Genomic DNA, 13,216 nt, shown 5'->3' with positions numbered 1-13,216 from the left:
TCATGATTTAAAGTCTATTTTTGAATTAGTATATACTCTCGGATTTACTCCAGTCACCGCCACTGGCTGAATTTCTTGCTGCTCCATTTGGCATTTTACTGAGTTAAAGAGCTAGCGTTATTAATTAGCAGGGAGTGACTGATTAGCCAGAAAAAAAGCAACAATTTTTAGAAGTTATGAATCTATTTAGAATCTCAGAAGATAAGAATCTCAACTTTTACATAAATTAGCTCTAGGGAGAATCAAAGTTCTAAACATAATACTCAACAATAAACCTGTTATTCACCAGATTTTCTTTTTCCCTTTAAAAGGACAAAGAAACACACGCACGCACATGCAAGTACACCCCTCCCTCTTTCTGTGTGTGTGTGTGTGTGTGTGTGTGTGTGTATATGTGTTACCTGGGGCCCTGGTGCAGTGCAAAGATTTGGCTGGTCTGAATGTGTGTATTCATGTTTTATTGGCAGTGAAGTACATTATTCCCCAAACCCGCAGCGTTCCACTCATATCTGATTCTGCCTTTGGCAAGAGGGCCCAGAAATGTGCATACACACCAACATACATAAAACCACACACACACACACACACACACACACACACACACACACACACACACACACACACACACACACACACACACACACACACACACAGACTGACATTAAAGTACATATACACACACACACCCACACCCACACACACACACACACACACACACACACACACACACACACACACACACACACACACACACACACACACACACACACACACACACACACACACACACAGGGTGCAAGTTTCTCTCAACATTAAAATCAGATGGCAGGCTGGACATAGAAACTGCAAACTGGATGAAACTCAGTACATTCCAAACAAAGAAAAAAACCTGGAACTGCTGTTTGGTAAATGAATGGGAAATTAAATATTTGACAATTTCACCTGAAGGGCTGTGGGCAAGTTTTCTTATTTTTAGAGTTATTAACTGGGCTGATTTTTTGAAGGGATTCAGTGCTAGAGACAAGACAGAAACAAAAACAGTCTTTTAAAGAAAGAAAAAAGGAAAGATGGGGCACTTGTTTAGCTCCATTTGGCACATGTTATCCCCACTCTCTCCCTCACATTTCCTGTCACTCTTTAAATGTCCTATCTAATAGAGCAAAAGGCAAAAAAATTAAAATCTTGAACAAAAACAAAAACGTGAAGAAAAGAGGACTCAGACAGATCTCTTTAGTAATGTGTGAGGCATCAACAAAAGTACCTATCAAAAGAAAGAAAGAAGGAAAACATCAATTCAAAATCAACTGTTAAAACAATGAGTTTCAGGTTGCCGGTGGCCTAGTGCCCTATGTACAAAGACTACAGTTCTCGACCAGGCAGCTAGATTCGAATTCCCCAACCTTTGACTCATTTCCGGCATGTTAATCCCAACTCTCTCTCGCCCAAATTCCCAACTCTATCCACTGTCCTATCTCTCCAATAAGTCACAAAAAGACCAAAAATGATTTCTTAAAAAAAACTTGTAAAAAAATTTAGTTGCACTGTATTCCCATTGTATCTTCATTTGGGATGTGTTACCTCCCTCCTTTCTTCTGCAGTAGTTTCAGATCCTATAAGTACTTTGATCCAAGATAAATCAAGAGCGCCCCAAATAGTTCACCAAATAATCTGTGCCTGATCCTTAACAGAAGGTGTGTTTGAGTGTGTGTATTTGTGTGTTTATGTGTGTTAAATATAGGTGGTGTGCAGGCAGAAGTGTGTGCATGTGTTACCTTCATCAGACTGAATCTGAGCGCAACTGGGACGCAGCGACCAAGATAAAAACCAGATGACTGTCAGACACACAGGACTGGACAAAAGGCCTGGCATCTGGATAGACACAGAGAGGGAGAGAGCGTGGGGAGGAAGGGACATGTAAGGATCAGGAGTTCATCATCATCATCATCTTCATCATCACCATCATTCTGAGTGTGCTTTATACAAGAACATATGAAAGAAAAATGTTTTGAAAAACATCCTGAATATCTAATTTCTTTTTCAATTTCCTGGTGAGTAAATGTCCTTAAAAATAGCTTCAGTAACAACATAATGCAGAAAATCACTTCCCAAATCCAGTACTGTCTGTTTTTCTTTTATCATTTCCCCCCAAAAAGTTTTTCAATTCACAGACATTGTCCAAGACAGCCTAAAGGCGTGATCTCTCACTGGACTTCTCCATAAAGTATCTTTAAAAACAACAACAACAAAACACTGTCCCATAAGTAGGGGAATGATTTTTTAAAAGTGTTTGTGTGTTTTTTGTTTGTTTCCAATGACTTGACTCGTCATAGACACTCTTGGTAACGTCAAGTTTTAGTTCCACCTGTGCTGGAGAACTAAACCCATCTTCTTCTACCATTTAAATCAATAAAGCACGTTTTCCTTTATAATCTAAACAAGGTGTTTGGATGATTCTATGTATGGTGTGGTTGTGGTACTATGGTACCCTCTTGCTTATGCCATTCATAGAACAGGCTGCATTAAATGTAACTTCAGTACAATTCTTTCTTAAAGGTCACATATTATACTCCTTTTCAACAAGTTTTAATAAGTATCATCGAGCTCCCCAAAACATTTCTGTGAAGTATTCCTGATCCTGTATTTGATCATGTCTATAAAGCCCCAACGTCGCAGATCTCTCGTAACAGAGGGGAAAAGACATAAAATATACATTCAAGTCTAAAAAAACCTAACACCTTTCTGCTGTGTCATGACCTGGTGTTATGGGAGTGTGACGTGATGCTGCTGATTTTATCCTCAATCGACATTTTACTGCAGACAGCTGTACTTAGAAGCATCGCTGACTGACAGAAACACTGTGCTGTATGCAATGTTGGTGTGTGTGTGTGTGTGTGTGTGTGCTTCACCTGTTTGCGCTGACACACACACAAACACACAGACAACCATTTTGCTGTTTCCTTTTTCCCATCAGCCATTAATGAACCACAAGGCTAATTGAATTAGATACAGAATAAACATGTGGACTCCTACACTCTTTCATTGGAAACTCCACTTCACTTGTCTAGTCTATTGTCTTCTATATCTGAGTGTGAGTGTGTGAGTGTGCATGTGTGTGTGAGTGTGTGAGTGTGTGAGTGAGTGTGTGTGAGTGTGTGAGTGTGTGAGTGAGTGTGTGTGTGTGTATGTGTGTGTGATAAAGAGACTAAAAAAGAATCCTTGAATGTGATAAGGGGTGAAAAACTATTTGGTGTAGGTGTTTGTGAGCCACTATAAGTCCAAAGTCACACAGCTAATTGCAGAATCCACTTATCTTACCTCTGGTGCCACTTAACTTTGGAGATAGCTGCATTTGAAATATTGTCATGACAACACATAAGTAAACCTCCATAGTGAGGGAGGCAGATTGAGGGCCCATAAAGACTTGTTCCTGGAGTCATAACTGAGTGACTGGTCAAGAGGAAATTCTAACTCCATCAAATGCTGCTAAAAAAAAACCCAATGAAATCTGATTTGTTTTTTTAATTTTCCTGCAAGTTAAAATGTAAGTCATTTGTTGTCTGCATTCATTGCATGCTTCCTTCACAATTGGCAGAGTTAATTTACGAGAACTGAAATCACATCGCATGCATTACTTGTCAAGTGAAATAGAACATCCTCCAGCGTTTCAAAACACACAAAAAAATGTAATATTGAGAAAATGCAAAGAGGATTGGTTCAACAAGGGAAGTTTTTATAACCTCTATATATACAACCAGAAATATAAATTGCAAAAAACATGAAAAAAATAATCAAATATTGATGATGGGTCATTTTAAACTGCAGTTTAAAATAATAGAGGTTTTAAGTGGATGATTGCAATAGAGGATACAATGAATTTGAATGAAATGAATGAAGTAAGATAGATTGGGAAAAAGTCAGAAAGACGGAGAAAAATAGTACTGACAGGATGACGAGAAAGTTAGTCGAATATAAGGGAGAGAGAAGCAAGTAAAAATAAAAGAATGACACAAGTGACACAGAGCTAATGCTTCTCCAAACGTGTATTAAAGTATTAATGAGTCTGTGTTATGTCAATCCCCATTGGTGGATATTTTGAAAATCAAGCCTGAAAATTTAAATTCCAGTGTAATTTTTTTTCCACCGACAGCAGTCATGCAGCATGTCAAAGTAGATAGTTAGTGCTTTGAAATGTATTTCTCTAACACCTTGTATCATCCTTCCTCACCTCTTCAACTCTTCAATGCCATGTTTCTTGTCTTCCTTTTCTACAGGTTGACTAATAGTTCTAAAAGGTTGGTACAAAGCAGTATGAGCTCACTGCTATCAGCTGTGCAGACACAGGATTTATTTCAATGTCATGAAGTCTGATACATAACAGGCTGAATGGGATGAGCTGGCAGGCAAAGAATCACAGTGATGCTACCTTAGCTTATGTAACCATTTCATGAAGGTTCAGTGCTTTCTGTCTGGAGTGTCAAAGCAAAGACATGAATGAGGAGATGTTGCATTGATTCATCTGTGACGGTGAAGTCAAGTCAACCCACTAAGACACACTCAAATACAGAAGACAAGATGAGGGCAAAAGTGTTGCTCTCATTTATAAAATACCATTTCAATCTTTGAAATAACAAATCTGAGTGAATTGTGAAGCATTATCTCCTGACAAAATGCACATGCACAGCTTGAAACTCATCGTCTGAAAGTTTTCTGTGGACACTGGACCACCTACAGTACCAACGATAAATGGAGCAGCACAATAAAAAGCTGATTCCAAAGATTGACAGCAAGTCATGCAGCACTTTACTGCACTTCGAGTTGTGTTTTCTTCTCTGGTGGTCAAAGAGGGCTGGACTGTGGTAACAGAGAGAAACAAAGGATGGAATCCAGGTGTTTTGTAACACAATATGACAAGAGCAAGTTAGACTTTCTTTAAAAGAAGAAAATACGTTTTTAGAAATTGCACTTTATCTACTCTTTGACTTTCTAAATACCGGGGAAAACACCTGTGAAGATGTTATCTTTGCTGCCAGGAGCTTCTGTTTAAAAACTGTATTACAGATCCCGTCCTTGACCTTGTGGGCTGAACAAATAAAATGGACCTTCAAGATTCACTTTAATACATCCACTGTGGCTGTGAGATGAAACCCGTAAACACTCATTATTGGCTTCTCTGTAAGCCTCAGGTTTTGCAGCCAAACCGATCATCTGTTTGTTTAAAGCATAAAATAAATATCATCAACTATTCATCAGGAGAACAAGGTGTTATGTTTGGCTCGTACAAATACTGAAGGCTGCCAGGGCCTAAACAATGGGCACAGTGTGTTTGGTGATATTTAGACAGAGATTTACAGTGCTGTGGGTACAGATGAGATTCTGATTAATAGTGTCCTTGGGAGGGTAATGATGACGATGATGATTGGAAATAAATTGAGTTGTTTAAGTCTAAATTGCAGATGAGTTTGGACTTACAAGTTATTGTGAAACAAGAGGAATCAATCAACATCTGAATTTATGATTTTTGATGTTGGGCCACACACATAAGTGGTGCATTGTCATTGTATCAACAACTAAGAAAACTGCAGTAGTGATCACATTTACTCATTTATAGTATAGTATATCACATATCCTGACTTGTGTACCACAATCACTACCTCTGTCTGTTTAGGACAGCTATATGTCAGTAAACTGGTTTAACTTAATTTTTGGTTTGTACTTTTAAGAGGCAGATTGATAATTGTACTTAAGTTAGATTATTTAAGCTTAAAAGCACTGAGAAAACAGATAGTGAAAGTACAAACTTGGTGTCAAAAAAGTGGGTCATTCAAAAGACACAATTATGATAAATGCCGGAGCAGAACGTTAGTAAGCCCATCCCTCTTTGTGTATTTTCAAAGGGGTACTTTAGTTTCCAGTTATTTTGGTTAAAGTTAAACAGTTTTATTCTCGTACATGGAACACATACAGAACCATAAAATAATAAGCACTAGGACAAGTATCATGGCCCTTTAATCATCACCCCATTAGTCAAGATTTCATCTAAATGACATTGGCCTTGCTCTGAGAACATATTTCATAAATTAAAGAGTAAAATACTCATGCGGCACATCACTAAAAAAGTGATGAATGGACAAAGGGTTTGATCGCCTGCATTTCCAGAGAAGTGGCTCATGCACCTCTGCCAAAACACAGATGAGGAAAACTCTACAGTAGAGACAAAGACACCCACTGTGGCTTACAAAATCAAATCCCCATAACACAAACCATACACAGAGTTTTTGAAGACTTTATAAGGGAGCAGAGGTAACCTGTATTTCCACTTATGTCCTATGATGTATCATAGTGGTGTTACATTCACCACTCCAGCACTGTAACTTCACACAGCTCACTCAGCAAATTCAAATCTCACTGACTTCTTTCTCCCTCACTTGCTTACATTCCTCTTCCTTTGTCAATCCCTGCCTTCATGCTTCTTTCAGCCTTTTTACATCCAGTACATTCTGTACCTGCCGCCAATACTAGTACACTGGTCGAGTGAGCTATTTAGACAGACACAGGACTTTCAACAATACCCAAGTGAGGTCAAGTATGATTATGAAAACACATGTGCCACAATTAGTTTTATTTTATATACATTATTTTTTAATAGTATTAAAGACGTACACTCTGTCTGCTTTTAAGTTGGCGAGAAACTGGGTCCCAACAGTAACACTGACATTCAATGTAGAGTCAAGACAAGAAAAATCATAACGTTAAATAAAAAAACTCTGAAGCTTCATCAATTTCCCAGAATACACCTCACCAATTAATCCTTATAATTGGATTAACATTGGATAAATGTTGGTTATTTATTGTTAAGACAATGGAGCGACACATGAGAAAACTATGAGGGGATGTATGACATATGAATCAAAAGCACAGGAGACTATAAAGGTGGCTCAGTTGATAGAGTCTGTCTTCTTACAACAGGAGGGTTGTGGGTTTGATCCCCAGCTCCTGCAGCTACATGTCTGATGTGTCCTCGGTCAAGACACTTAACCCCAAGTTGCTTATGGCAAATGAATGTGTGTGAACGGATTTTTTTTTTTTAATCTCTGTAGCACTTTGAGATTATTTCCAAAAATATAAAGTGCATTACAAATAAAATGTATTATTATTATTATTATTATTATTATTATTTACCATAAAGATACAGAGATGGTGTCATTCAATAAATACTTAACTACAGTTGTCAAGGAAGCTATAAGCGTGTCACCTTTTAAAACTCCTGTGAGGAATTTTGGGTTTGTGCTGAATTTGGCGAACCCTGTGGACAAAGGTGGGCCATTTATCTGTTTGCTGATCTTGTCCTGTGCATGTTTCAGAATGTTTTTCTGACCAAAAATCACATCCATCTTTATAATAATGTGTAAGGTCCAACTTTGATTGAATCTTTGGTTTTAAAAAATAAAAAGAGGCTGTTTTTGTGTAGTGAGTGTAAACTGTCTTATGTAACACCTACACCACAGAATGGATGAAAGTCTAATAGCTTTATAACTATTCTATCTTCTCTCTGTTAGTCTCATTGGCTTTTTTAGATTATATAGTGGCATCAGTATTGATTTCAATCTGTTTTATAACCAGCTAAAATCTCCTCACAGGAGCTTGAAGACTACAGTTGATCAGAATTTAACACAGATTAAATGTTTTAGATGGATAGTTCCTTTAATTTAATAATACAATAACATTTACTATGGGGAAGGAAATAACCCTTACATGTATGAAAATATATAGATAAATAAGAGTTTATGAGTTTAACCCTTCTTCCTCACTCCTGAGAAGCAGTATTATTTTGATGTTTAAGAGCATCCATAAAATAAGGAACTAATGATTTGGATGCTGGACTGCAAAGTCAACCCTATGGATAAATCCAACTGACTTTTTTCTCCACTGTCCACCACGTTCGTTTACTCTTTAAGACCTTGACACACACTTATTTTTCCGCTCTCCTCTGCAGTCAGTCCTTGGCTCTGGTTTCCATCCCTCTAATGCCAGAATGTTCAAGGTTCAATAAACATATCCATGTCATATTTTTCAAATGGCTTACCCTCTTCTTGTCCTGCTTCCTCCACAGTTACTACAGATCAGAAATTGCAGTCTATATCTCTCTGTGGCTTCCTGTACCTTTTTTTTCAATCCCAGGTAATTTTCATTTTATCCATTCACATTTGCTTTCTCTTACCTCCCCATGACTTTACATGCACTCTTTATTTTCCATCTCCATGTCAGACAGAGAGTACAAGGTCTAGTAAACATACTTTACACAACATGTTCCTAACTCTCCTTCCCCTAGAGCTAGAGAACAATGTTGCTTCCTGCCAGCAAAGTGCTGATCTGTCCTCTACCCTTAGACAGGCAGGGGTGGAAAATCTTTTTTTTGTTTTAAAGGTTATAGAACATGTAAAACATTTCCATACTTATTTTCAAATATCTTAAATATTATGGATTTTACGAGTTGTATCCCCCAGGATAGGTTTCCCTAAAGAGAGTCAAAATGGTAAACATTTAAATGTTTAATTTGATGAAAATGATTGTTGTTTTCCCTGCTCATTTACATTATGAAGTAATAAATAGGTTTAACTCTGTTTTACTAATCCAGCTGTACCTTGTGAATTACAATCGCATGAAAAAGGAACGTGAAAAAAATGGAAAAAGGCAAATTCATTTTCTCTCTCTAACTGTTTTTGTGGATTCTTTCATGAAATTTTTGTCTGTCTATCTAGGCATAATGTGCACTTTCCTTTGTCAATAATCGGAGCGCCTTCCCTTCTTCTTTCCACTGTGAAAGTGCATCTGCAACCTGAACGTCATGAACTTTTTCCAATGCCATTTTTTAACTGATCCAAAATACCAACATATTACCACTGACCTAGGGTCTAATCTTTTTCATCTTCCTCTTAACAATATTACTACATAGATTCTCTTTGGGGTTCAGGTCAGAAGTCCAGCGTAACATTTGCACAGTCAGTGATTTGGGGCGCCATGCCATCTGGTGTTGGTACACTGTGTCTCATCAAGTCCAGAGTCAACACAGCTGCAGATTTTAGAGCACTTCATGCCTCCCTCTGCTGACCACCGTATTACTGTGCTTGATTGACCAGCCAACTTGCTTGACCTGAACCACAAAGAGAATCTATGGAGTATTGTCTAGAGGAGGATGAGAGACACCAGACACGAGGCTGATTGTCTCCATGTCATGTCGCACTGATGCAGTAATTTGTTCAAAAGAAGCCATAACCAGTTATTGGGTGCATAAATCCACATATGTATCAGGAGGGTCAATCTTTCTGTAGTAGAAAACCTTTTATTACCTTATTTTATATTCTAATATGTTGAAGTACTGGACTTTTGATTTCCTGTAAGCCGAAACCATCAAGATAAAAACAAAAAGGCTTCAAATATTTCACTTCATGAGTAATGAATGAAGAATATGTTTGAGCTGTACCTGTAGGCAAGGACTAAAGAAATGAATATGCAAATGTGTAAAATGAGCTAACTGACATTCCCTGCAGGAAAACAGATATAGTAAAAAAAATATTAAATAGTTCGACTGCTGTAATTTACCTGTGTATGTTGACATTTGGTTTTGCAGTAATTATTAACATACCTTCCAGTTTGAGAGAATATTTTTAATAATACACACTAACCAGATGTCTACCTTTTCTACCCCTAATCTGGCAACGTATCTAGAGTTATACATTCATTTCAGAGGTTGCTTAATAACACTACAAGCATAGTTAGAACTCCTTTTCCTCATAAAGTAAGACAAAGTCTTCATTTGTTTTATAAGTTTATATTGTTGTTTTAAATGTGATTTAAATGTTATTATGCCCTCTGTGAAGCACATCCTGCACCATTAGCCATGATGGATTCTGATCAGGCTGACTTAACAATGACACATAAACTGTTTTTTTTCTCCATAGATTTGCTGTGTCTGCATGGTGAGTCTGTTTTAAGTGTATCTGCGTGTTTAAAATATGCAGCAGAGGCATGTCTAGATTGACTTTCTCAGGTTCCACCCCGAAATTTGGAGCTATTACTGGCAGAGAGCCATGCAAGAGAACCATCACACCAGCATATTTGATCTAAAATCATGCTTGCTCTGCCATAGAGAATATGAAACCAGTGATCTGAGGTTAGATAGAGTAGATGCTATCTCTATCTTTGGCTTTCCTGACTTGAGAAAATTGTATTCATCTACAGTTGTGTTTTTGGGAAAACAAGCCGTCCTTTATTCTAACTGTAAATACATAAATCAAAAGTCTGATTGTTGGTGCAGCATGTTGCAGGACAGCTAGCTATTGGTTGGAGTCCATTTTGGGCCAAAGAAAAAAACAAGACCAAAGAAAAGCTTTCTTTAATCTATATTAATTTTATCTTGAATCTGTATTGACATTGGGTCATATATGTAGTAGAAATGTGAAATAAATTTTGAAGTTGGTGCCTTCTTGACCGAGAAAAGGCAGAAAGTGTCTTTTTGGCTCATGTGGATGAAAGACACCAAATCCCAGAATGCACAGCAGCGCAGGCCACTCCCACTAAGGTCCTTTATTTACAGACATATTTACTTCAACACATACAGCCGTTTCCTCAACTGATTCCGAGAGGCAAACAGTGAGAGCACCGGACACTACCAATCCGCTCAAGCTCGAGCCGGCCACGGCTCCTCGTCCTCACCGCCGCCAACATGCAGGCCTTATGACTCGGCTGCTGCTGGCCGCAGCAACCGGGACACAAGACCGGCCTGTTGGCAGTAGCCGTCTCGCCGCTATATTTATATTTTTTTGCCATTATCAGCTTTCTCCATAGAGCCTGTTAGCATAGCTTCCAAGCAATATGGCGGACGTTAAGTTTCGATTCTGGGAGTAAGGAACCAGCGTTGTAGTTTCACCCTGGTAACCACAACAACCGCAGAATGACGATATTTGCATCAGTGGAAGATTCTTTTCAGACTAAGAAATACAAAGATTTCCCATCTCAGGGGAAAATGAGGGAGGGATGCACAACCGTTCAAAAATACTACCAGGTTTCTAATGATACAAAGCAGTGTTTCCCCTAGGTTTACAGCGTTGGGGGGGGGGGGGGACAAGCCAACATGCCGCCTCCCCAATATAATGGTAGGGGAAACACTGCAAAGCTTAATGCAAATGGGTGAAGTATCCCTTTAAGTTCAGCTCATTCCTTAACCTATCAATGGTACACCCAAACTCCCCCTGGCACCCATAAGGCTCTCTGCAAGCCACAAACTACTGTCTTCAGCAGTTGGAGAAGATCTTTCTGAACGCTGTGTAAACATCTCCATAGTAGTGATACCCCAAGGTACACATGTATGTTCCTGCTCCTGCCATGCTAGTCTGCTAGATTCTAAAAAAATAGTAAATAGCCCTCATATTTAGTACTTTAACTGTCAATTTATAGACTAACAATGTCAAGGACCATAAGAAGCTTCTCCAATTTCAACACGCTTTCTATAGATGGCCCGTGAATGCTTGTGTGTGTGTGTGTAATCACAGTCCTTTTCTGTGACTCACCACAACCAGTCACATTTCAACTATCCCGCTTCCAGCAAGAACCAGAATAGACAGGGTAATGTATCCATGGGTATTGTCACCAGGATATACGCATAATGCAAGTATTCCCACATGCAGGGAGATGCAAAACATCAGCCAAGAACCAAATGCACGGTTTGCTCTTGAAAATAAAATTGCCTCTAATTTTGTTGCCCTACCAAATCCACAAAAGAACCAGAACAGGAGCAATTAAAATATAGTTGTAGGAGCAGATCATTCTGAAACTATTTGGTGAAAAAAAATCCTTTCAAAGCAGAAAGACATAATAAGGTCAAAGGTGAAAGCAAAGGTAACCTGACATAAGTCAGACGAAAGGAAAAGGAGTGTGATGAAAGATGGAAAGAGAAATGTCTTGTTTTTTAAGAACAGATTTCAAGTTGAGGATGAAAAAGACTTGATGATTAAATGAAGGATGCACACACTGACTGAGTAATCCAATCTAAGAGGGCTCTCTTTTAGCCAGTCCTCTCTGTGGCAGCACAATCCCACATGGTGACTCACTCACACTCTGGCATGCCACTGCACATTCAGTCAGCTTTACAAGAGAAGAGAAAGACAGTGTGAGAGAAGAAAGACAGAGAAAAGGGAAAAAAGTGAGGGGGAAGGGAGGACAAGCAGAGGGCGCTGAGCTAAAAAACAAAAAGAAGAGATGCTCAGAGCTGGAGACGTGAAGTGTATTAAAATGCAAGAGACTAATAAAGATACACATATCTGAAGTCAGATTAACGCTTATTCAGTCAGATCAGTCTTTAGAGGGTTTTTTTTTTCTACACACACACACACACACACACAGTCACTGTTTTTATTGCACAGAGACCGACAGATCACAGGATGTCCTGTTCATGAGCCATTAGCGTTTATGTCATAAATTAAAAATAAACAAAGACTGATGTTTAATTTAGCCTCCTGTCCTCCCACCAGTGTGTATCTCTGAGTGTGTAGATGTGGCTACCTGTGCTCAAGACTAAAGGAAATGATGACAAGTTGAGGGATTACCAAACCTAATTGAAGTGCATGTGTATGTGTGAACACAGTGTGTGAGTGTGTGACAGCAGGCTCACTATCTGTGTGTGCGCATGTGTGTACTGTATGTGCATAAATACAGACACAAACGTGCACTAAACCAACAACACAAAGAGGTCATGCCAAGAGGGTGGGGGTGGACTACAATGGCTCTGGTGTTTACCAAGGTCGCTGTGGTAACCACTGCACAGCTTGTCCATTTGACCTTTTCAGGCGATAACAAAACCGCTGACTGACATGTCTGGGTGCTCTCATGTGTGTGTGTGTGTGTGTGTGTGTGTGTGTGTGTGTGTTGTATTTCCATATGTGAAGCTCTTTGGTATAAGCCTGGCTCTTTTTTTAAATATTTTAAAAATATAAGTCTCTTCTTAAGATTGCAGATGATTCTGCTTTATTATATTTTGAGGTCCAGTTTTTTTAAAGTTGAACAGTTGTCATGCTGTTCCTCCTGCATTTCTCTGTTTATGTTGATACAGCTGTAAAACAAAGTATACGTTTCTGCTGATAAATTAAATAGGAAAGAAGAATGGCATAATCTATATTTTGGCTATCAATTCCTCAAGATGTATTTTTAAGAAACAATATTA

The 13,216-nt window shown here is 38.5% G+C and overlaps 1 protein-coding gene across 1 annotated transcript in view; it reads right to left on the bottom strand.

Moving 5' to 3' along the window:
* The window catches only part of il11ra (interleukin 11 receptor subunit alpha), a 54,996-nt gene that overhangs the window by 14,561 nt on the left and 27,219 nt on the right, over positions 1 to 13,216 (bottom strand). The window contains exon 2 of the mRNA XM_061062197.1: positions 1,773 to 1,869. Coding sequence (XP_060918180.1) covers positions 1,773 to 1,869 — 97 coding nt within the window. The remainder of the gene's footprint in view (positions 1 to 1,772; positions 1,870 to 13,216) is intronic.

This window comes from Labrus mixtus, chromosome 17 (genome assembly GCF_963584025.1).
Source record: "Labrus mixtus chromosome 17, fLabMix1.1, whole genome shotgun sequence".
In the NCBI taxonomy this organism is placed as follows: domain Eukaryota; kingdom Metazoa; phylum Chordata; class Actinopteri; order Labriformes; family Labridae; genus Labrus; species Labrus mixtus.
The sequence above is the reverse complement of the archived record's forward strand: the minus strand, read 5'-3'. Positions and strand labels throughout refer to the sequence as shown.